This window comes from Cotesia glomerata, linkage group LG1 (assembly GCF_020080835.1).
Source record: "Cotesia glomerata isolate CgM1 linkage group LG1, MPM_Cglom_v2.3, whole genome shotgun sequence".
Classification (NCBI taxonomy): Eukaryota; Metazoa; Arthropoda; class Insecta; order Hymenoptera; family Braconidae; genus Cotesia; species Cotesia glomerata.
Window position 1 is genome coordinate 22,708,798 of NC_058158.1, and position 26,424 is coordinate 22,735,221.

Consider the following 26,424-nt stretch of genomic DNA (forward strand, 5'->3'; position numbering starts at 1 on the left):
AAACTAATAGTATTTCCTTGTGAACAAAATATTTCTTCAATGTTTTATGATTAGATAATTTTATTTTTATATTTTATCATAAATTTAATTGAATAATAAAATTTTTTTCTATTATTTTTATTTTTAATACACGTGACATTATTAAATTTAACATAATTAAATTTAAAATCTAAGACTAGATTATAAAATTATAATTAAATGCAATCTTTGCTTAAAATTTATCAAATGTAATAATTAACTCTTTATTAATTAGTAAAATTAGTGAACTTATTTTTCAAATTATAAAATTATAATTAAATTCAATAAAAATTGAAATTTTATCACACACACGTATCTTGTTTTTAATTCTTATCAATTAAAATTAGTAAACTTATTCAAATTATAATTAAATTCAATTTTTAATTAGAATTTATCACATCGTAATATTTTTAATTCTTATTAATTAAAATTAGTGAACTTATTTTTCAAATTATATATAAATTATAATTAAAATCTAATTAAAAGATTGAATTTTTCACACGTAATGTTTTCAATTCTTATTAATTAAAATTAGTAAAACTTACAATACTCTAATTATAATTAAATTCAATTTTTAATTAAATTTATCACATTTAATATTTTCAATTCTTATTAATTAAAATTCGTACAATTTTTCAGATTACAAAATTATAGTTAAATTCAATTTCTAATTGAATTTATCATATGTAATACTGTCAATTCTTAATATTTATGACCAGCAAAATTCTTACAATTATAAAAATAATACTAAATTCAATATCCGATCAAACTATCACATGTAAAATTATTTCTTTACATCAGCAAGACTTACAACAAAAGAATTAAATTAAATTTAATCGGAGATTAAATTATTACAATTATCATTACATAAAAGGCGCAGTGTAGCTTTACGGACTAAAATGATTCAGTCTTATTCTTCTGTTGAATCATTGCACATATAACATCTCTCGCACATTGTACGAGTATGTTCTTTGCATATATAACTTTCACAGGAGTAACAAGTGATAGTCGTCTTACGATTCTTCTTTCTAGGGCAATATGCACATAGTTGCCTAGATTTATCTTGTACAATAACAGATACTTCTTTATTAGAAATGTTGAGGATTTGCTTCATCGTCATGCGTAAAGGTGTTGAAAGTTGAGGTATAGCTACACGTTTGATCATGAAAGGCTTAGTTAAGTCTTTGACAATCTCAGTTAAAAAACTTTTTCGAGATAATTCTGTGCCTGTATTCTCAGAATAAATAATTTGAGAATTAATCCCGACTAGATCCATTAATGAGAAAAAAACTGTCAGTGGCCATCGACAAGAATACCGAGCAACTGTGTAATTCCCGCGTAGTTGATCTACCGTATTTACACACTCCTTTTGTTTCGTTGTAATACATAATAGTTTCTGGTTTCTGTTTTGAACCTGTGCTTTCGTCGATTTTTACATTCTTCATGCATGGATGAAACTACGAGGACACATTTGTTTCTTTAGGAACATATGAACTTAATACTTTCCCATTACTGTATCCAATTAGTGATGAGAAAATCGGACGAGTTTTGGTGGCTAAAAATTCTGGAGGAATCTCTTTTTTATTTTTTTTTAGAGTCGCTACTACTGTGGTTTTATGCGATGTTTGTAGTTTATCAATAAGGGGGATTGAGCTGAACCAGTTATCCATAGTTATGTTTCGACCAGTTCCCAAAATTGATTTTGCAATGCGTTGTACTACAACTTTGGGTGTATTATCAACGAAAAAGGGTCCTGAGGTTGTTTTCCCGTATAAATTTCTATGAAAGATGTATAATAATTTGACGAATCAACGAGAGCAAATGTTTTTATGCCATATGAATGAGGTTTCATCGGGAGATATTGACGAAAACTGCATCTTCCTTTAAATGAAAACATCATCTCATCAATTGTTACGTTTTCATGTACAGAGTACAAACTTAAAAATTTTTCGTTTATATGATCAACAATCTCTCTAATTGGTGCTAGTTTATCGTTTTGTGATCTTTCTTTTCTCGTATCAAGATCGTCAAATCTTAGTGCCCGTAAGAGTTGACGAAATCTAGCTTCAGACATAACAGCCTTAAAATATGGAGGAGAAGTGCCATCACGTGCCCATAAATCAGTTGTTTTGTATGTGATAACTTCAGAGTTCCAGCCAAGTACAACAATCCAAACAGAGCCTGCATTTCTTCGATATTGGTCATAGGACAATCTCTTGAGCGCTGGTACTTTCCTTGAATCTTATTTAACTTTTGATTTGTGTATAGAACTATTTTCTCTAAAATATTGTCATCAAAAACAGTTTCCATGCTGATAAAGGTGTATTCGCTTCTTTACCACCACCTTTTACTCCAGATTTTTCAGTGACAATGTTTTTTGATTTACTTTTCCCTATCTGGGGAGGTTCAGTAATCCATTTGGTTTCTTGATCTTTACCTAAATAGCAAGATTTTGTAGAGGAAATTGTTGAACATTTTTTTCTCTTATTGTTATTGTCTTCAGTACTTTCCTCATCATCATCCTCGTCATTATGATCATCAATACTATCTTCGTCGTTATCTTTGTCAATATTGTCATCATTGACACTTATTTCTGGTTCTTGGTCTGAGTAACTACTGTCATCAGAATCGCCAAGTGATTCACGATTCTCAGGTTCACTTGCAGCTAACCATTTTTGCTCGACTTCGTGTCAACATATTTACTAAAATAAAAAATATATATCATTAAAAACTTCAGAATAATCTTGTTTATCGGATACAGTTACATTTTTATTATTTTAAAAGGAATTGTCATAATTCTGAAATAAACAGATATCTGACCATTTTTTAGGATTTTGTGTGTCAGCCGAAAGATTAAAAAAATAATTAAAATTGGCATTCATTGTTTTTTAATTTGTTTATCCAAGAACATTTTTTTTTTATTTAAATTATTATTAATATATGAGAAGCCAAAGACATCTGTTAATTTTAAAAGAATGATGTATTATAAAATAATTTACGCACCAGGTATATTTTTATTATTATTTTTACATAAATAATATTTAACACGAGTGTTATTAATACATTATTTTAAACAAATCATATGAATTGCAATATCAACAACAGCCGAAACTAACCATGACCCTTATGTTATTTTTAAACCTTACATGCGGTAAAACAGACTGAAATTGCTGGCGGCAGCGACATTTGGCAGCTTGGCCGCAGTTTGAAAATCTCCTGGAGGCTCATTCGCACCGGCGGCGTAGCGCCGCCCGACTTCGAAAAATTGCTTTTTAAATTATTTTGTAAATATTTTTATGCTTTTTAATAACGTCACAATTTTCGGAAAGGTTAAAAGAATGCACTTAATTTTTTCAAAATTACTTCCTGTGACCTTCAAACGTCGAGATCTGATGAAAACTCGATTTTTGCAAAACGGGGTGAAAACAATAACTTCCCGATTTTTGAAAATCTTCGATTTTCTTAGCGGGAAGTTAAAAATTTTAATTTCAGTGTGGTACTATTTTTTAAAACAAGATGAAGATTGGTATTCATCAACATCTTATTTTAAAAAATAGTACCACACTGAAATAAAATTTTTTTTTTTAATTTTTTAATTTTAAATAAAAAATTTTTTATTTTAATTTTTAATTTTTTTTTTAATTTTTTAATTTTAAATTAAATTTTTTTTTTAATTTTTTTTTTTTTAAACTTATTAAGGATTAGTTTTTTGGTTTGGAATAAAATTATAATGTGTATTATTCATTATAATATACTTATTATTCATTCATATTATTCATATATATTTGATTGCAAAATGCACTTGAAAATGATAATGTAAAAATAGGTACTATCTGCAGATAGATTCTACTTAAATTCCAAATGGACGCCACTTCTATGTAAGATGGGACTGACGAGCATGCGCGTGGTACTGACAACCATCTGAGACAAATAAATCTCAGATGGCTCTGAGCCCCATCTCGGATTGAGCTGAAATAAACGAAAACTGTTATCTACTACAGTCTACATTGAAGTAGTAACCATTTGTAAATTTTTTTCACTATAGATGGAACTAGGTTCCGTACAACATGAAAACCAGTTAAATCTCGTTTTTTCCGTATTCATCTCGTGATGTATTTTTATCGATTATTGAAAAAATCTAAACTAATGCACTAATAAATTGAAAAAAATTATGAGCGACCTTTCAAAATTCAAATTATGAACTGAAATTTTCAGAAACTTATTTTTTTTAGTCTATAAAATTATACCGTAACGAGAAAAAAAAATAAAAAAAAAACAAAAAATCGATTTTTGAATTTTAAAAAAATTTGGAGCGACATCTTAAAAATTTTTGGGTGCCAGAAAAGTTTGACTCTGAACTAAGTCACGACTAATAAATGTGTTCGAAATCAACGATACTTGAATATGGTTTATAAGAGAAAATGCATGTTTCGAAAGTAAATAATAAGTAGTTATTTTTTTCGATTAGCTAATTGAATGGACTGGACAAATAACCGAACTGAAAAATACTCGAATGAGAAAACGAGCAATGTAATAACTATCAGAAACAAGATTCTCCAGAAAGAAATACTTTGTCGGTGAGAATCTTCCTTTATTACCAACGGCTGCGTACTCCGTCGAGAAGAGAGAAAAATACCGCATCTATTTTAAAACAGAAACCTACCACTTAAATAAGAAATGTCCAATGGACTTATAACTAATATTTTAAAAAATTAATAAAATAAAGTTAATTAAAGTCCTTTATTTGTTTATTATTAAAGTAGTAATTATATTATATTTGACTGATAAATTTGACTTTTTAACTTAAAATAAAAATGATCCAATGGGATGTCATATGGAAAATAAATCATGTGTATTAATTTAGTGACATTTATTACATGCATTAATAATATTATAGATTGATTAATCATATTGTAACGAAGCCAGTTAGTTCCTTGAAGATGAAAAAAACTAATTAATAAATGCGAGATAAAATACAAGAAAAATACAAATTATAAGTAACAATAAAGATATAGTAAATTCGAGCCATAGTCGTAATAGCAATAAAACTTTTTAAAAATATAATATATTTCTAAAGGTAAAATTCAGTCAAAGTTTATGAGATTATTTGATTCGTTACATTGTTAATGAATTATTCATTCGGTTGTTCATATATTATGTAGTCCAACTGATTTGCTGCATCATTATTGAAAACAATGTAATTATTACCTGGCACTGCAACTAATGAAACTTAATTTTAGATAGATTTTAGGCATATTTTATAAGTTTCTTAGAGTTTTCAATACTTACTGTATCTGTAGATAGGAATATTGATAAAATTATTGATGTCTTCAATATTAATCATAACATTTCTATTTCTTAAAACTGGTGACCAATGAGCAGCGAATTCAATAAAATGAGCAATATCGAGTACATTCGATTCATACATATCCCATGCTCTCTCTAAGACTTCAGCTCTAATTAAATTATTCGACCGTGGAGCTCTGCGTATGGGGAGCGTTAGTAATTGTAGCGATTCTATTTCAATTTTAGTCATATCATGAAAATCTCTTAGACTTGCTAAAAATTTCGATGTATAATGTTATTCAAAAATAAAATAAAGTACCTCCTATTCAAGTGATAACCAAATTATTACCTGTAAATTGCCACAGTGATGGATGTAAGCCAAAGAATTTGTTTAGTCTTCGGTGATATGCTTCGGTAAAGTTATTTGTACGATTTTTTAATTTGAATACACAAAATCCAACAGGTTTAATTATCATCAACCAATAATCAACGAAGTAATTCAGAAAATCTTTGAAAATAAGATAAAACGGTGCATGGATCACCACTAACCAATTAAATGTTGGTATGATGTCAGTACTCGGTAATAATGCTAAAGCTAATAACTTCCTAAAAAATTTTCTTCCATCTTCCCAATCTTCTAATTTTTCAGTAATCCAAGTTTTTTAGCTTTTTTCATGTTAGCCTAGTAAAATAAAAATGCTAATAGTAATTTGTATAATAAAAATACTTCATAAACGAGTATAAAGAGACTATTTTTAGATTCAATTAATTTAACTTGCCTGTATGAAGTGAAAATAACACGATTCAGCGGCTGCGTTTGGATACGAGAGTTTTAATGCTTTACGAAGACCACTTTCAAAGTCTGTCATGTATGATGATACGATAATATGTTGCGATAAAGATTTAAAGTGATCAATGACAGCTACATAACAATCTGTAGATTTCCTTGACATTAAAACTCCAGGCAACAGGCAAAATCTAGAATAAAAAATAATATTTAGCAAATCAAATTTTTTGTAAAACAAATGCTATAATAATTTTTTTTCATCGAAAATACCGAATTATTTATTGATGCCATAATTGTAAAAAACTGATAGGTGTTTTTTGGCATAGTTGGACAAACTTTGTAAAGTAGCATCGATGTACAAATTGGTAGTCTGAATATTTTCTAAAAAATCAGGGTCAATGAAAACCGTAGCAATAGATCCATCTCTGCCATAAACGTTGGTGACTGTTAAATTACTATTATTCGATTTATATAAGTGCTTCCAGCGATCTAGCTTCAGACGCAAGTAATATTCACCGAGAGACGTAGGAGTCGGTGGACAAATCTTCCTTCGCCACTGCTGCATGACTCTCACCGTTCGGACAGAATGGCAGAAGAGAGGAACCTCGAGGGGGTATCTAACATATTACCATGAAGCATAAATAAAATTAGTAATTTGTGGAATAGATTAACGAAAATAAAAAGTTTCAACATATTTTAAGTATAAAATATACACATACTTAACACTTAATTCATCATAAATACTTCTCAAATCACACAAATTAGATGTTACAGCCTTAAAGAGTTCGTACTTAAAATCAAAAATCAGCTTTAAATTATGATTTTGAGAATGATTATGACCTTTCAACAAAGTAATTGGCGCTCCTCTGTTCAATACACCTCGTGCATAACACTTTTTAATATTTTTCAGGAGACATTTAACATATCTGTGAAAAGAAAATAATTAATTTATTTTATATATATTAAATAAGTAATTAGGTTAATGATTCAAAAAGAAATATGATTTAAAACTATGTTGCAGCTGATTCGAGCTATACAATGAAATGACAATGAAAGGTAAAATTTATAGCTGGAATATTGATATTAATTTACTACGCAAATATTAATATAAATAAATGTCATTACAACACGTGAGTAATCACTTACATATCATTTTCATCATGTCGTTTGGTAGCAATGTCCACCATGAAAGAAAAATTGTGATAGGATATTTTTTTCGCTTCGAAACTGAAATAATTTTTCCATACTTGATGAATGACTGAATCACTTGAATCACGGAGACGCAGCAACTAAATTAATAGAAAAGTATTAACTAAATTTTTTTTTATTAAAAATACAAATGATTATGAAGGTAGCAGATATTTTAACGTCATTCATCTTTCTTTAACAATTAAATTTGTACTAACTAAATTTTTGTTTATAATTTACATTTAAGTTTTGTTTGTCATTCCTGCATGTAATTTTTTATAAATTTTTCATCGTGAAACTTCAAAATTGTCAGATAATATTTATTCTAGTACCATTCGTAGCAGATATCAGGAATTTTTTTTTGTATTTTTGAAATTGTATTTTATTTCATTTGTATTTTTATTACTGCCGAAATAATAATATAAAAATGTAACTTGGCTAATTATTCGGATTTTTTTTTGTTCAATAAAAAAAATTTTATTTTATCTTTTACTCTTCAAATATTCATAAAACTTTTTTTTAAATAATAAATATTTGCATATTACTCACTTATAAATAAACACCTTATTATAAGAACTTTTAATTTTATAACAATTACCAATTGCTCGTCATCAGTTTTCGAAAAATTCAATTATACACTTGATAGTATTTGAGCTATTACTGTGATTTACTGTGTGATAAATTTTTTTTGTTATGGGGAAACTAAAACACTACATGACATTAAAGTCAGCTGTCACTTGATAATTTTAGAATTTTTTTTAACAAATAAATTTTTTCTGAAAAATTATTTTTAAAAAATTGCATTTATAATTTTTAAAATTTCTAAATGTCAATTTTTGTTCTCATTTTTTTGCCATAATTTATTTGTTAAAAAAATTCTAAAAATTTTTAAATATCTGCTAAATTGATTCTCATAAACACTACACTTACACTATTAGCGAAAGTTAGCAAGAAAGAGTTATAACATATCCACTACGGTAGCCTATCACACAGATAAACCCAAGCTTCGAGTTTATTCGAAAAAATTGAAGATCGCTTCGACTCAACCGCCAAGTACCTTCAATTTTTGCAATTTATTGCGCATTCGATAGCGTTTGGTTACATTAGTAACAGCAATTCATTTCGTGTCATCCATTTCTAATTCGATATTGCGAATTTTTTTATAGAATATTACATTTTTAATCGACTTGTATTTAAATAAAAATTGAGCTGTAAAGTTTTTATAAAATATAAAACATGCCTAGTGAAACGATTCAGCAAGACGGGTACTTTTATGTTGTTGAGAAAACAAAGGGTAGAAAAAAGTAAGTAATTATGTAATTATTATGAATTAAATATTTAATTAAAATCTCATTATTTTTTAATTTTCATTTTTGTTGAAATAGTTCATCCGTCACATGTCTGTTAATTTTTATATCATACATTTTATCAAAATGAATTAAGCAAATATTTGATAATTTTAAGAATTTTTTAAGAAAATAAATTATGAAAAAACATGAGAAAAAAAATTGACTTTTAGAAATTTTGAAAAAAAAAATGTAATTTTAAAACAAATTTTTCGGAAAAATTTGTTTGTTAAAACATAAAATTAAAAATTGTTAAGTGTCTGTTCATTTTAATGTCATTACATTTTCCTTCATAATATATAATTGATTCATTGGTATATCATCTTCGGTACAGTATTGTAAATATTCGAATCTGTGAAACTTGTTTATAATCAAGTACAAAAATTTTATCTGATTTTAGGTACGTGTTTTGTGAGAAGAAAATTCCAAAACTGTCCAGTTCGAGGTGTTAAAATTTTAAATAACCCGATCGAATTTTTTCCTTCAATGGGGCATACTCATGCGTACGATTTGCTCACCATTGATGTTAAGAGTTTTAAAAACGAATTAATCGCAGCTTCTAAGAAACATTTCTATTCTATTGATGATATTTATTTTAATGTTTCAAAATCGTAAGTTCCAAATAAATCATATTCAAACACTACTTGAAAAGAAACTTAATTGAAGAGAAGGAAATCTTAAAGCCACAACGTAATTTAAAAGAATTAGATCATATGAAATCAAAAACATTTTTAATTCAACAACTTTTCTGTGTGTTTCATGATAATACAAATTTTTTTAACACTTTTCTTAGTTCAAAAATTTTTTCTCTTCAATTAAGTCAATGTTTGTATCAATGAATGGTAAAATAATATTTATTCATCTTTTTTATTTTTTCTAAATTTTTCAATAATTGTTTCAGTCATCTTGATGAAGTAAAAACAAAATTGCCATTAAAATGGTTAAAGCAGGAATGCGCAATCATCAAAAGAAGATGGCTGCTAGCTTGCCGATATTGAATACTTATGGTGAAGTCGTGGAATTTCTTACAGAGCATATAAATTTGACAAAATATTCTGAAAATAAGCTTATCACATTGCGCAATGTCGAGGACGATGCTCTACTACTTGGGGACCCTGGATTCGCGGCATCATGTCAATTTGATACATTACACATAAGTTCTACTATCAATGTTCTTCCTGCTTTTGGAAATACTCGCATCCTCACTTTTATCTTGGGACAATATGAACATTATGTAAGTAATTAGAAACTTATTGAGCCTTTTCATAGTTTTTGATAATTAAGTTAATGACTTTAAATTATTAAGTACAAAAGCAATTACATTAATTAAATTTCTTCATCAATTAGGCATTTCTTATTGGGATTGTACTGTGGGCTAGACAAACCGCAGAAATTTGCACAGAAATACTTCGTCAGATTAAATACTACTTGCTCCCTAGTATCAACTTATCAAAAATCTACGTGGACTTTGATTTAAAAATATTTATACAAGAAGTTTTTCCAGAAAGTAATATTCATGGCACCTATAACAATTACTGCCGAGTAAGTTACGTTTTCTATAAAGAATAAAAGTACTTGTTTTAAAGAGTTTATAAAAAAAATATGCTTTAATGACGATGTTATTTTTGTATGTAGATATTATACTATGAGTCTTATGAGAAAAATGTGAGAATCGTTAATCCTTCTCATGAAGAATTTTTAAAAAGCTGCTTTTCTCTTATTCTTCTACCCCATGAGAAAATAGAGGGAGGTTTTAACGAGTTGGTGAACAATCTGACAAACGATGCAAATGTTCAGCTCACAAATTTTATTGGGTACTTCAGGACGACGTGGATACAAGGGGTAGGTCCGACAAATATGTCTCTTTTCGAGGAAACTGACAGTTTAAATACTGTACCAGTTTTATTTTGGACATCTCTTCAAAATGACATGGGCGAAAAACCTTCACTATGGAAATTTTTCGGTAAGAATTGGATTTTGTAATTTAAAAAATTGTTCTTCAGATAATGAGATTAATATTTAGATGCATAAAAAATTATTTTTCAGACTAATAATTTACTTGATCATTTCTGGAAATTAATAATAATTCTTTTCATTTTCATATATTTACATAATTATTATTAATTATTTATTAATTCCAGGTTAATGTTTAACATTATCTACTTACCTATATATTTTCTTAACTTCTATTCTTACATTTTTATAGATGATGTAATATATATTATATTATATGCCTTATATATTTTTAATATTTTATATCTGTAAGTTTATCATCACAGCTTATTCGTATCACTTTTGTGGCATTTATTTTATTCACTCTTTTTTACCTTAATATTGCACCACACCTGTATTTAATTATACCTTTTACCTCTTTACAATTTCTCAGAACAGAATATAGATGTTTTAACTTAAATCTTGTCCTTATTTACAGAAAAATTCATAGTTATCATCAACAAATGTAGTAAAGAACTTGAACGCATAAAGAAAAAAAAAAAATGCATATGTCTCTCTACTGCCGTATCTGTTCGCTTATGCTGCAATAAACAATTAATGATCGATCTATGGAAGACTTTAAAGAAATCGAAAATTACAATATTACAGTTTTTGAAAACTGCAGCTTCTTATCAGATGGATCATTATCGTGACATACTCCACCATGCAGAAGCCATGCAAGATGAACAACTGGATATTTACCCCCAATTACCGGATGAAGGTATATATTATAATTACTTTAAGCTTTTTCAACTGAGTTTTTGATAATAAAATTTTGTTTATGTAAAATAATCTAAAAGCGCTTTCAAAAATATTGCCATCATTACTTAAATTCAACAAATATCAGCTTTCTTCACAAAAGAATTAATTATGTTCATAAACACTTAATTCTTATTTGAAACTAATTAAACATCTTTCAAAATTATGTTCGACTTTTTTGTTTGATTTTCTATTAAAGCTCGATTCTTAAGCTGTTATTTATTTTGAGCTTCATTTATTTTTCAGTTGACGCAGAAGTTCATGATAATGATGATCAAGAAGAAATCGAAAATGTTGAGTTTGCTGATTATAATATTGAAAGTAAGATGAATAATATATTTTAATAAAAATTTAACAATTTTTTTTTGATGTAAGGGAACTCCACTGTCTTTTAAGCCAAAAAAACGAATAATGAAGTCATCGAAAACTTTTTTTTTGTTAATTCGTTCTTCACGACGAATTTAGAAATCATTTATAAAAAAATTATTAAATTCTATAAATCCATGTTTTTTGCAGTTGAATAATTTAAAAATTCCTACTAATTTAAAATTCCTATCTTGTTTTTCATCAAAATTTAGAAGAGTTTAATTTGTAGAGCACCATATTATTTATTACGAGACAAATAGATATTTTTTAAATTTCATAATTCAAAAATTTCAGTGAAAACAAATATTTAGAAAATATTTTGACTGCAGATTCATAAATCTGCCATGAAGACAAGTAAAATGAAAGAAAAGCGTCCAGATAACTTGTCTTTTCGATTTCTATGGCCGAAAAGAAATTGGAGCTCCACATTTAAACAATTTTTCTAATTAATTCAGGATATGTATTACTTAAATTAAATTTTTTATAAACTATTTATACTTTTAGATGAAGTTGTTGAAAATGAAGATGAAGATATGGAGGAGACGGAGATGATGAAATCCCTCAGGACAAGTGTCAAATATGCATCAAGGGACCGCGAGAAATTATTGTCCACCCGTGCTGCCACTACCGTATGTGCCAAAGTCTGCTCAAAAAGTGCAGAAAACAGCTCAAGAGAAACGTCTCCCGTTAAAATGTCCATTTTGCAATGAGCTGGCGCAAATGTTTTTGTCGTGTTTTCTGAAATTTAATTACTTCTTAAATCATTTGATTTTTAAACTATTATTTAAAACATTTTAATTTTTGGACTATTCTTTACTAAACTTTGATACGCATACTATTTGAATAACTGAATAAAAAGACAGCTTAATTTCATTAATATTTATTTTCATTAAATCGTCATTATAATTTTGTGAACACTAATTTACTTATATACAATAACATTGATTAAGTCGTAGAGGTATATATACAGTACACTATTGCATAACATTACTTAATTATGAAGTCATAATCGTAGATAATGCCACTAAAATAACGAAACTCAGTCAATTGAAGATTTATTGTCTTAATTACCATAGAAAATTAATATTCCTATTATCTACAGATACATTAAGTATTGAAAACTCTAAGAAACTTATAAAATATGCCTAATATGTATCTAAAATTAAGTTTCATTAGTTGCAGTGCCAGGTAATAATTACATTGTTTTCAATAATGATGCAGCAAATCAGTTGGACTACATAATATATGAACAACCGAATAAATAATTCATTAACAATGTAACGAATCAAATAATCTCATAAACTTTGACTGAATTTTTACCTTAGAAATATATTATATTTTTAAAAAGTTTTATTGCTATTACGACTATGGCTCGAATTTACTATATCTTTATTGTTACTTATAATTTGTATTTTTCTTGTATTTTATCTCGCATTTATTAATTAGTTTTTATCTTCAAGGAACTAACTGGCTTCGTTACAATATGATTAATCAATCTATAATATTATTAATGCATGTAATAAATGTCACTAAATTAATACACATGATTTATTTTCCATATGACATCCCATTGGATCATTTTTATTTTAAGTTAAAAAGTCAAATTTATCAGTCAAATATAATATAATTACTACTTTAATAATAAACAAATAAAGGACTTTAATTAACTTTATTTTATTAATTTAAAATATTAGTTATAAGTCCATTGGACATTTCTATTTAAGTGGTAGGTTTCTGTTTTTAAAATAGATGCGGTATTTTTTCTCTCTTCTCGACGGAGTACGCAGCCGTTGGTAATAAAGGAAGATTCTCTACCGACAAAGTATTTCTTTTCTGGAGAATCTTGTTTCTGATAGTTATTACATTTCTCGTTTTCTCATTCGAGTATTTTTCAGTTCGGTTATTTGTCCAGTCCATTCAATTAGCTAATCGAAAAAATAACTACTTATTATTTACTTTCGAAACATGCATTTTTCTCTTATAAACCATATTCAAGTATCGTTGATTTCGAACACATTTATTAGTCGTGACTTAGTTCAGAGTCAAACTTTTCTGGCACCCTTTTTAAGCTGTCCTTTAGAGAGAGCTCTTAAAACATCAAAAACTAACATTTTTTCACTTGAGACTTAAAAAAAAAAAAAATAGTCGGTTTTTTTGCGCCACCCTAATCTACATACTACATCCTTTACTTTTGAATGTCATTTAAGATTCCTTGTAAGCCAAAATTTTTTAAATGATATTTCTTATGAACAAAAAATATCTGTTTCATTGTCATCAAAGGTAGAAACATATTATTAAAAAAAAAAAAAAAAAAAAAAAAATCTGATTTACATTATTTATATTAAGAAGTACCATCAGAATTACATTATGACTCAAGTATTTTTTTCAAAAAATCACAGTAAAATTCTAAAATAAATATAACTGTTTCGTTCATTACTATAAAGAATACTTTACGTTCGTTGATTTTCAGGGAAGTGAAAGTAATGACAGTAGTGTCGTAGCGTAAATACCATAGTCGCCTGATAGTAAAATAGGTTGTTAAAAATATTTGTTGGTAATTTGTCCGTCGAAATGTACTGGAGTATTCATTTTGCGGAAAATAAACAACGCTCGCGGGAAAATACAAATTCAGCTTTGAAATTTACTTTGACGTTGGATTTAATTGAAACTTTGATAAATATAATAATGTAAATTATTTGATAATAATCTACGACTCTATTTAATTTTTAGTTGCAACGTGTTGGAAATAATTTGTTTTAAATTCACGAAATTTACTTGTGAGTGTGTATGTGTGTGCTTAAAAATAATTTAAAAATTAATATTTTACTTTTATTTATTACAGATTTTTTGTTATATAAATTCCAAGTTATTAGTCAGTTTATATAAATCATTATGTCATCAAAATTATTTTCAACAATAATAGCATTACTGATAAAACCCAATAATGTCAAAAGATTTTTAGGCTCATTGAATTTAATTTTGACTATAATCATCTATTTTATCTGATAAATATTTTTTTTCACATTCGATTGTTAATTATAAATATTAATTAAAAATAAACATAAATTACTCATTGACCATTTACAGTATGCAATTTAATACAACGGTAGATGCTCGGTAAAATGATACTAGTAATGGAGATAAATTATACTAGTCATAATTATTAAATTTTCTAATATGTACAATGTAGGATATTATCTGGCTATTACGATGAAAGTCGGTGTCTTTTTTTCGATGGATCATTTTGCCGAAGTCGATTAAATTTTATTACTATTCGATATTTAAATTAAAAAAAATCATAGTAATATCTCATAATAATAATAATAATAATAAGAATGAATTTACTGCTTTTCACATATAATTGAGTCATAATTCATCATTAAATATATATTCGACATTGAATCTTTATGTAGGTGTAGCGCACACACTTTTAACTTTTTACTACGCTTGTAATTCACATGTTTAAGTTGAATGTTGATCCGTTAAAATGTTTTCTATCGTGGCTGTTCTAATAACTTAATCGTTGTAAGACTATTTTAACACCATGTGTAATATCTTGTAAGAATTTCCACATTTCTATTGCCGTTTCTTTTTTGTCAGTATTCGATTTTTCAGTGTAAAGTCGGCGTCTGGCAATAAGTTTTTTTCTTGTAGAATTGATGACTCTTTCACATGATTGATGCTCATTTTGATGAATACAAGATCCCAATTTGTTCTGACACTGTATTTCAGTATTCACGATTGGAGTACTTGCATTTGAGTTTAATTCTGAAACTATTGGTGTACGTAGTGATGATAAATCATATTTAACTGCTTCATTAGATATCACTCGTGGTACATGTAATTTATTTATTAATTTGCTATTATTAAGTGAATAAGATCCTCTTTCTGATTCGATATCGTCCATTAATAAATGACTCTCATGAACTTGAGTTGATGATGCACTATTATTATGGATTTTGGAACAAATAGATTGATGGTTTTGAAGAGCTTCTGGTATAATTTCTTCTTCGTCGTCATTCGCATTCCAATAATCCACATTAGTATTGACGTTATTATTATAGATATTAAAATTAAAATTTACATTTTTGTCTTTTTCACTTTTATTTTTTGATGGTTCTATAGGAACATTTTTGCTAATATGTTCTGGTAACATATTTTTTTTTATTATTGGTTTTGAATCTAAAGAATTTTTGTTCTTAAATTGTTTTAGTATATTATCATGAATATTTTCCGTACTATCACTTGAATATTCCAATAAAGGAATTTTCGGATCTTCCGTTTTTGAGGAATCCATCGATAATCGATAAGGCTTCGATTCAAGTATTTTTTCTGTAGATTTGTCCTTATTTTTATTAGATAACAAAACAATATCTGTATTATCTTTATCGTTATTACCATTTACTTCAATATATGATTTCTTAGCTCTTTCTTGCTTCCTCGAATCATTTTTACGAAAAATACTTGATAGGAATGTAGTTTTATTATCTTTTTCATGTTCAGATTGCATTTGAGGACTGTTTGACATTTCAATTTTTGTTATCAAATTTTCTAGTTTAAATAAACTAGAATTAATTAGGTGTTTACTCCCTTCAAGTGTTTCAGCTTTTTCGGAGTTTTCTAAAACTTCATCTGGCTCCGATTTTGTTTTTTGTTCAAAAACTTTAATACTATCTTGATTTTGAGTAATTGTAAACATAAGGCCTTCCATAACAAGATCTGTGATATTAGCTGAACGAGCTGTTGCATTATCGATTATATTAGAAGTCGAAACAGACTTAGCTCGAAATACTGCAGACTCATTACGTGAATCTCGTGTTGGCTTCTCCGGCACATTCTTTGGAATAAGTGATTGTACATTTGAATTACCAGTGCCCTTGAAATTTTTTCGCTCAATTTCTCGTTCTATCAAATATTGATATGGCATATCTACAGACTCTTGGACTTCATTAAAACTTTCTGCTTTATCATTGATGGTATATTCAGTTTTTGAAGGATTTTGTTGTTTTGAAATACATTCTTCTATGAAAGGCGATTCTTTAAGTTCTGGAAGAAATGAAGCAAAAGATTTTTCTATACACGAATTACTATTTACGGAACTGGAAAAAGGCATTTTCACACTATCTGAAATATCATCACAGTTTGTAACTTGACATTTTGTAGAATTATTGCACATTTCCTCTTTTTTAAGAGTTATTGATGCAGATTGGATATTTTGTGATGTATTAATAATGGATGTCGTAATTGATTCTTCAGAACTTTGTTTTTTAACTATTTCAGACCATTTGTTTGGTTTTTTATCTGTATTATACTCTACCAGATCATCATCAAGTTTTGTTTCATTTTTATAATTTAAATTAGTAGAAACAATTTTTACAGTAAGTATGAAAGCACGAGAAAATGCCGTAGCACTTGTTTTCTCGCGAAACTTTAGCATAGCAAACATTTTATCTTGACGAGTCCACGATGAATGATTATAAGTAACTAAAAGATGCTGCGTACCAAATTGTTGACCTTGACGTGGTTGGGATTTTATAATACGACGAATTACTTTCATAAGGTCTTTTCCATAATTGAATTGTTTAATATCTTTTGATTGTCGATGGTATTTAAAAGTAAATTTATAAATACTTTTTTTGTGGCATAACCAATAAGATCCTGGTACAGTTAAAATTGGTTCTTTTTCTCGATAGAACCAATCAAATTTATCAGGCGTCCGTACATGTATTCCAGGCATTTTTTTTCAGGCTCAAGCTGACGAAAAAGTGTAATTAATTTTATTCCGTGTATTTCATTCGATGAATCTTTTACGATAATGGCCAAGTAGTACAAGACTTTATGCTGAAATTATTAGAAAATTATGAATTATCAGAATTAAGTGGATAAATTATTAATTTAGAATTCTTACACCAGTTATAACTTCATGAATAAATACGTCCTTAACTGTGTTCCAGGGAAGGAAAATGTTTGATTCAAAACAATTCAAAACTCGTTTCTTGATAATTTGTATTCCAACTGATTCAACAACTAATAATGTATCTAAAAAATTTTTATGAGCGTATTATCCATGATGGGTTAATAAATAACAATTGATAAAAGTTACTTACCAATATCTACAGCTAAAGCAATTAATTTACATTTCACAATAATAATTAGAATTGTAAATAATAGAGCTGAATAGCATGAATAATGGATACTAAAAAAAAATACACTTAATAAAAATATGAGAATGTCCAGCCAAAAATTGACAAATTTGTGATCATTGTATAATTGAAACTCTAAGATCTGATTTTGAAACTCAACATTTATCGTATCATTTTTCTCAGTTAACACAATTTGGCGGCCACTTGCACTTCTAAATATATTTGGAGCCAATATATTTTTTGTAAAATTCGAAGACATGAATGTTTTTTCGAAGTTGGATCATGAATTTATAAATTCTGGAAAAAAAAATATCTCAATAACTGCGATTTTTGTAAATAATGTTTTTTATAGCAAAATTAAATCAACTTACTTAATATTTCGATTATCCAAAACACAACACAGTGAATCTTCGATAAAGTTTTGTAGTTAAGTCTCAATTTTTTCATAAATCACTATTAATAACACAAAACACGCCTGAAACTAAGTTTAAATATTATAATGTAAAAATAATAATGCTAAGATCTTCTACTTTACAATGAGTTTAGAAGCGTGCAATACTAATTTTTCGTAAATAAAATAGCACTGTATAAAATTATTTACATGCTATTTGTACTCGAAACAGTGTAAATATAACTAATATAACTTTATATGTTGACTCGTATCTCCTGTATTAGCGAGGATACATACTTAAATACGAGTGACTGTGTGTAGTCATTTTCTTACGTTATTTTACGTGTAAAATACTTAAAATACAAAAATACATGTACATTGTTGTATAGCCCCAAATTAGCTATAGTAAATTTATTGAGTTCTTTTAATTTGCCCGTTGGAACGCGGTAGGGCGTTCAACTCGTAGTAAATAGATTGAGGCGGGAGAGTAGATTTAAATTCAAATAGTTTAAAATAAATATATATATTTAACAAGTTTAAAACACTCAGATTATTTTAGTTTAATTTAGATTTGCCTTGCGCGCAAATCTATTATTTATTATTTAATAAGTTACAAAATAAAAAGTACCGACAATAATTTCGAAAAAGAAAATATTCGCGTGGTGTTCTAAAGTCTTGCTTTTTGATAAGTGTCTTCTTGTTCCTTGGTTTTCGACTCCTTTGGTTGAGATGTTCGTACTTTTGGAGTGGGAAAGTCCCAGAGGGTAGTGAGGGTAGTTGCGCGCGCCTCTACAACTCTCATCTTCGGCTAGCATCCATTCTCGAGTTGGTAAAATGGGACCATGCTGAAATGACTTCATGATGACCCATGACGCTTCCAGGTCATTTGCAGCCCTGCTTGGATGTTTGGTTTTAATGACCTAGTCGTAGGTACTCGAGTAATCCTTTTTAAATGAACGTTTTGAAAAGTAAGCTTCTTAAAAAGATTATGGCAATAAAAATAAATAGAAATCTCTGGGTTTTCCAGTTTCGTAAGGAATATTCCAAAACGTTCAGTATTTTATTCTAAGTGACCATTACATTTAACGTAAACTTATTTTAACAAAGTAATTTTTTTTCGGTATGTCTAGACTACAGAACGGTACTAAAAGTTTTGTAGGTTTTTTCATCGGGAATTTTCGGTGATTATGAATTCGCCTATACCCTAAAATTTATGATAGAAAAATTCCCATACTTAACAATAGAATTTAAAATAGAAAAGCTTACAACATTTTAAAGATTCTAATTTTTCTTACTAATACTATTATAAAATAAAATACATATATTTTAAATCTTACTGGGTTTTTTGCCGCTATTATTATTACAGATATCTACTTATAGATAATTCTATATTTATGTACAGAGAGCGTTGTGGTCAATCCTTTCGGATTCACAACAACATAAATCTCAATACTTTTGCACTTTTGCGTTGATGACGGTAAATTACTTTGATTTTTGTGCCACCTGGCGGGACTGATCAGAAACCACATGGCGGGTAAAGTTTTAAAGTTTCAAATATGAGGAATAGTTTCAAATCTGGGAAAAAAGATTTGAAATAATATATAAGTGCCTCACAAAATTTTAGCTAAATTATGCAAAAACTTGTTGAGTACAGCACAAGCAGTTTTTGAAAATACAGTTTTCGAAAAATCGCATTGAAAGATTCAGTATGTTTTTATATATTATTGAAAATGTGTGATAGCACTAAATACTTATTATTTTAATTTTTCCTTTTGTCAGTTTACTCTTGATACATTATGTTTTCTAAGTATAAAAAAAATAAAAATTTCATTTTTTTCTGATTTCTAAAAGAACTTCCTTCTTTGAATTTCAAAAAGTTAAAAATAGTTCTTTAATCGATCAACGAAATAAATATAATTTTACAATTTTTCAGTTTTAGTTTTGACAATTTCCGAGATCTTTACGCTAAATATGATCTTTACGCTAAATATCTAATTAGATATATTTTCAAATAATTGTAAAGTTATTTTTTTTAACTTCCCGCTAAGAAAATCGAAGATTTTAAAAAATCAGGAAGTTATTGTTTTCACCCCGTTTTACGAAAATCGAGTTTTCATCAGATCTCGACGTTTGAAGGTCACATGAAGCTTCCCTGACTATTCCCACGATGGTGTGTGTGTGTGTGTGTGTGTGTGTGTGTGTGTGTGGATGTATGTAATACTCTCATAACTTTTGACTTGACTGATTTGATCGCGGTTCGTGCCATTCCAAAGGTCTTGACTAAACTTAGATTTTGAATATACTTTGGAACGATTCGGATCAGGAGATTTTGAGAAATCGCAAAAAAACTACAAAAAAAAATTTTTTCAAAAGTGGTTTTTTTGGAATAACTTTTAAACGGCTTTACCGATCAATTCCAAAGACTAATCAGCTCTTAACATTAAAAAATTACGTCGATCGCTACCAGTCCGGTCAAAATCGGTTGATTCATTCATGAGTTATCGTTGACGAAAGAAACCCGAAAAAAGTGATTTTTCGGAATTACTCCGAAATTTTTTGCTCTATCAATTTGAACTTGAAAATTCTTTATGAAACTTGAAAAACTGCGTCGAATGCCACCAACCGCGTGAAAATCGGTTCATTCATTCAAAAGTTATTGCGATTTGAAAATTCAAAAAATAGTGTTTTATCAAATTTCTATCAAACTTTTGAGCTCAAAGAGCTCAAAAGCATACAAAAGCTATTTTTGAGCAGGGAGAGCTCAAAATAATACACAAATTGTATTTATGAGCTCGAAGAGCTCAAAAACGTCATAAGTGCAATTTCAAGCGTTTAGATATAGAATTGGCGGGAAGTTGCATGGATGGCCTTCAGGGTCAACCGTTTTCCTAATTTTTTTTTTTTTAAATAGATATTTCTCGCTATTGCTAGAAGTATGGGGGATTATTTGAAAAAAGGATCTACGATATTTTAACTCATACATAAGAATGACATTTATCATTTTCTTTGAACAACCACATATTTTTAACAATTAAGTTATTGATTTCACTCTGATTTACGAAAATTAAGTCTGTGTCAGATCTAGGCGTGTTGAGATCTTAAGAAGCTATTTTGACCATTTTCACGGTGGTGAACTGATGAATGTATGTTCTTATATATACCTAATATATAAAATTCTCGTGTCACAATGTTCGTTCCCATACTCCTCCGAAACGGCTTGACCGATTCTCATGAAATTTTTTATGCATATTCAGTAAGCCTGAGAATCGGCTACTATCTATTTTTCTAACCTCTAAGTGATAAGGGGTGTTCACCCTAAAAATTTTTTTTTTATTTTTTTAATAAAGTTTTTTTTTTTTAATTTTTTTATTATGTCGCATCAAAAAATACATACAACTCTAAATTTGCATTTTTTTATCACCAACCCTTGCTTTTTAATAGTCATTTTCATAATTTTATCATTTTCTATCCCGCTCGATAACATCAATTATTATCACTTGGTAAGTTATCCCCTCCATGTGTTTACCGGTGTCACTTCTCACTCTGTAAACAGCACGGAGTAGGGATGTTGCCTCTACAGTTTTCGGCTATTATTAGTTTTTATGCTTCAAGCGTAGTTAAACATCCACAGATTCGGTAGAATCTGGCGCCAAGGTCCGTTCAAAAATCCCGTTGTAAACGGAGCGCCAGACTACCGACTGTGGGTGCGTTCCACTAAGCGCTCACAACGATCAAAATGCTCCTTTAGTCGTTCCACATAACGACCGCGGTCGTTGTGGTCGCGGCGAAAACGTCACTCATGACGTCATGACTAACGCTCACGCGAAGCTCACAACGACCCATCTGAAAAGGTAGGTTGAAGTGAGCGTTGAGAAAATTAGCGGCACTTTCAAAACTGAAAGCAACAAAAATGGCGACCGTGAAACTTACATTATTTAATGCGGAAAGAGATATTTTAGTAGATGTGGATGTTTCTGCAGCGGATGCTCAACGTGCCTCAACAGGTAAATATAATTATATGAAACAAGTTTAAAAAAGTAATTACAGCTTATAATCAATACAAATATATACATTTTTCCTTGATTGCCTATAACATAACCTACCTTTATGAATGAAAACTAAGTTAGCCGACGTTTAAAAATTTGTGATTTTTTTGTTGAAAAAATTATGACAAATATTTAAAATTTCACTCGTGAAAATTTTATTTTTATTATAGATACACTATTTGCGACACAACTTTTGAACAAAGTTTTAAATGAACAACCGCAAATATCAACGTCCGCTGATCTTGCTGATGAAAATTTATTAATGAAAATTATTAGATAATGGAAGAAATTTTTTCCAAAAAAGCTTGGTGTGATCCAGTTGCTGTTGCATCTTCCACAGGTCTATCAAAAAAACAATTAGAAAGTAATGATAGTATGGGAGGATCTGATAGTGGATGTTCAATAAGTAAGTTAATTCCGTCTGAAAGCTTTGTTTCACTAAAATATTGTAAAAAATGGAATTTCATTTCAGAATCAAATAAGACACCAATTGCCACTTTATTAGGAAAAAGACTGAAGCAAAAAGAAGAACATGAACAACAAAAAAGTAAAAGACATAAAGAGCGAATGGAGATGGATGAAAAATTTCTGAACGTTTTAGAAAAGTTAGCTAATAAATAATGAAAAATTTTAAATACTCCTTAAAAATAAGTTTTGATAATTTCAAATTCTATTGAAAAAAAAAGTTTTAAACAGTTAAATTCTACGTACAAATTAGCTTATAACCTTTTTACGATAATTCAGTATTTTTTTATAAAACCAAGAAGTGCATTTCATGTTTTTATAATTAATAAAGTTTAATATTTAAAAATTTTGATTTTGTACAATTCTTGTAATATTTTACATGTGTGTGTTATCATATATGATATAATAATATGTTCAATTTTTGTTATTGGCTTAAGATTATTATAGTATTAACAAATTTTTTGGAAATCTTAAAGTTTTCATATTCCGTGAAAGTATTTTTTTTTTTTGGGAAAATTTTCAACTGCCAAAGAAATTTTCATTAGATTCCCAGGATTTAAAGTGTTAAGAAATTATTATCACGACCGAAAACATAGTTTACAATTAATCATCATAATTATTACAAAGAATTCATAATAACATCTCTTTTTAAAATTCCTGCATTACGTCTTACTTCGCGTGAATTGTTACCATTATTTTCGTCATTAGGCTCGGGTATAGTGATAACAATTATTTCATCTTCTCGTAAAGTACAGATATTATGAATTACGCAACATGCAACAATATACTCTGCCATTAAATCTACTCTTGTCATTGGTAGACAATTTAATAAGCTTCTCATTCGTCCTTTCAATAATCCGATGCATCTTTCAACAGTAACTCGATCAGCTGATTGACGATAATTATATTTTTTCTGTTTCTCACTTAAATGTCCATTATCTCGATAAGGAGTAAGTAAGTGCTGATGTATTTCATAAGCAGAATCACCCAAAATATGACTGTCTTCAGGGAATGCATTGTCATCGTTCAAGTAATCTGCAACTTCTGACAAACGAAAAACTCTTTGATCATGAACAGATCCTGGATTTCCAGCATGACAATGGGTTATCAGAGCCTTGTGGTCACATACCAGCTACAAAAAAAATTTAACTCTATGTAAATCTATTTTAATTATATACCAAAACTAATATACTTAAATATAACAGTTATTAAATACCTGTAGCTGAATAGAATGGAATCCTTTCCGATTGATATAATCTACTGGATTCTGTTTTGGCGCATTTATACGAATGTGAGTCCCATCAATTGCTCCTATTGTTTTAGGAAAACCACTTGCTCTCTCAAATCCACGCATTACTTCAATAGCACCATCTCCCGTAGGCCATTGTATAAATCTTGAGGCTCTTTTAAATAAAGCATGACAAACTCGACGTACAGCCCTTACGGCAGTAGCTCGCCCTACGTTAAATCTGTCACAGACGGATCTACCATAAAATTAAAAAGCAAAAGTTTAGTCACATACTTCTGAACTGTACTACATCAGACTAAATAGTTTATTTCTAAAATAATGTTACCTGTAAGAATCTGTTGTAGCCATTTTCCAAAGAGCTATCATCAATTGATGATGGGAAAAAATCGTAGGGCATCCAGGAACGTGCCGAACTAAATCTTCTCGTATTAATTCATGTAGATAATTAAATGTATTTCTTGAAAGTCTAAAAAAAAAAACAACAAAGACTTACATAAGATAAATTTTCATAATCTACAATGTGATAGGTATGCGATAGAAAATCATTTACCTGAAATGACTTTTGAATTCTTCATCTGAGTAACGATGAATTACGTTATCGTAATCAATTATACGTGGTCGAAGTTTTCTTTTTTCAACATCATATTTTTGTAAAATTGTAGACCATTCTTCATCTGAACTGGATGAACTACTACTTTCTGGAGCATTATCGCGACGGATCACCAAATATCCAACTGTTGCCGCCAAAGACATTTTAATAATACTTGAATTAAAGTTAATTAAATACACCACTAATTATCAATTTTTTCAATATAATTCAATGTAATCAATAATTATTTAAGTTTATTTTTAAGGCTCACAGATTAAAACTTAACCACTTAAATCTTTTGCTTTCTTTTCTCTAACTCGCCATTTGTATTATTTACCTCCACGCTCAAAACGCACCATAGTCCATTCCACTTGAGTTTACGACAGTAACGCTCGCAGGTAGGTGGAACGGGAAAAACTGTGGTCGTGAGCGTGATCGTTGTGAGCGCTTAGTGGAACGCACCCTATTGCTGTCGTCAGTAGTCACATCAGTGCTCACATATGGAATATCCGTTTGGGCAGACGCGCTGGAGACCCAAAAATCATGGAGGAAAGCCGGACCGGTCTACCGATTAAGTGCACTGAGAGTTGCAAGCGCCTTCCGCACAATATCCGAGGAGGCAGTGTGCGTCATTTCTGGAACTCTGCCTCTTAGAGTCCTAGCTGAGGAAAGACGGAACCTATACCACCGAAAGAGGTCATCTACACTGAGCGCTGAAGAGCGACAACATAGTATAGCAAGATGGCAACAACTATGGGATGCTGCGGAGAAGGGAAGATGGACTCATCGACTTATACCAAGGATTGACGTTTGGCTTAACCGGAATCACGGCGAGGCCAACTACTATCTGACCCAGATGTTGTCAGGACACGGCTATTTCCGGGAGTACTTTTATCGCTTTAAACACGATAATTCCCCAGAGTGTCCGTCTTTCCCAAGAGTTGCTGAAAATGCGGAGCACGTTTTCTTTGAGTGCCCTCGTTTTAACCCACAGCGTGATGAGTTAGAGAAGATTCTGAAAAAGAGAACCCAACCAGAATCAATAGTAGAAGCAATGTTGTCGTCAGAAGCTGCCTGGAACGCCACAAGCACTTTTGCTACAAAAGTGCTTACAGAGTTGCGATCCATTGAGAGGAAAAGAGCGAAAGACAGAATCTAGAAGAAAGAAATAACATCTTAGCCACCAGAAGGAAGAGCGGCAGCTAATTCCTCCCCCGCGAAGAAATGCCTTACGGCGGTACCATGGGGGATCAGAGGATAGAAGAGAAAGGGGTTTAGGGTTTAGTGGGTAGGGGCGTCAGCGTCGAGTTTTAGTATGACGCTGCGTCGAGTCGCCACATATCCAGGCCAAACAGCTATGCCTAGAATCCGTAAAAAGGATTCCCCCCCCCCTAAGGAAAACACACACACACACACACATCTTGACCCAAGTGCATTGTTAGTAGCTCTCAATAGTGACCAGATTATCGCGGGCTGCGCAGAAGAGAAGACCAAGGACCTGATGAAAAGAGTGACCCAGGCTTGTGACGCCAGTATGTCTCGTAGACGTGGCATGAACACAAGACCCTCCGTTCACTAGTGGAACGACCACATCAGCGCCCTTCGTAAAGAGTGTCATCAGAAGAGAAGAACATCTCAGCGTGGCTACCGACGACCTTACTCTGCGGAGCTGGTCGCAGAGTACAAAAAAGCCCGTCGATCCCTGAACAAAGCCATCAAAGATAGCAAAAGAAAATGCTGGAAGGAGCTCATCAACGAGGTGGACAGAGATCTGTGGGGTAGGCCGTATAAGGTGGTCA

General features: G+C 29.6%; 2 protein-coding genes and 2 long non-coding RNA genes across 4 annotated transcripts; 1 reads left to right on the top strand and 3 right to left on the bottom strand.

The window, feature by feature from the left end:
• Positions 1-5,118: 5,118 nt before the first annotated feature.
• LOC123267510 lies at positions 5,119-5,969 on the bottom strand. Its single transcript, XR_006510059.1, has 3 exons — positions 5,654-5,969; positions 5,308-5,577; positions 5,119-5,238 (listed from the first exon to the last, which is right to left on the bottom strand). It is a non-coding gene; the product is annotated as an uncharacterized LOC123267510 (long non-coding RNA).
• Positions 5,970-14,561: 8,592 nt separating this feature from the next.
• LOC123262788 lies at positions 14,562-18,580 on the bottom strand. Its single transcript, XM_044725214.1, has 4 exons — positions 18,257-18,580; positions 17,850-18,182; positions 17,651-17,781; positions 14,562-17,583 (listed from the first exon to the last, which is right to left on the bottom strand). The coding sequence occupies exon 4, from the start codon at positions 17,477-17,479 to the stop codon at positions 15,251-15,253; it is 2,229 nt and encodes a 742-aa protein (XP_044581149.1). The 5' UTR covers positions 17,480-17,583; positions 17,651-17,781; positions 17,850-18,182; positions 18,257-18,580; the 3' UTR covers positions 14,562-15,250.
• Positions 18,581-21,978: 3,398 nt separating this feature from the next.
• On the top strand, positions 21,979-22,862 carry LOC123261405. Its single transcript, XR_006508676.1, has 3 exons — positions 21,979-22,280; positions 22,493-22,728; positions 22,795-22,862. It is a non-coding gene; the product is annotated as an uncharacterized LOC123261405 (long non-coding RNA).
• A 291-nt stretch (positions 22,863-23,153) lies between these two features.
• LOC123261412 (putative nuclease HARBI1) lies at positions 23,154-25,240 on the bottom strand. The gene is made up of 4 exons (XM_044723007.1): positions 24,587-25,240; positions 24,362-24,502; positions 24,004-24,271; positions 23,154-23,919 (listed from the first exon to the last, which is right to left on the bottom strand). Exons 1-4 carry the CDS (start codon positions 24,787-24,789, stop codon positions 23,407-23,409), a joined length of 1,125 nt encoding a protein of 374 aa, XP_044578942.1. The 5' UTR covers positions 24,790-25,240; the 3' UTR covers positions 23,154-23,406.
• Positions 25,241-26,424: the final 1,184 nt, after the last annotated feature.

Coding starts and splice junctions, on each gene's coding strand:
- LOC123262788 (XM_044725214.1), bottom strand. CDS start 17,479: ATGCCTGGAATACATGTACGGACGCCTGATAAATTTGATTGGTTCTAT.
- LOC123261412 (XM_044723007.1), bottom strand. CDS start 24,789: ATGTCTTTGGCGGCAACAGTTGGATATTTGGTGATCCGTCGCGATAAT. Junction 24,272..24,361: donor GCTACAACAGATTCTTACAG/GTAACATTATTT, acceptor ATTTTATGGTAG/ATCCGTCTGTGACAGATTTA. Junction 23,920..24,003: donor TCCATTCTATTCAGCTACAG/GTATTTAATAAC, acceptor TTTTTTTTGTAG/CTGGTATGTGACCACAAGGC.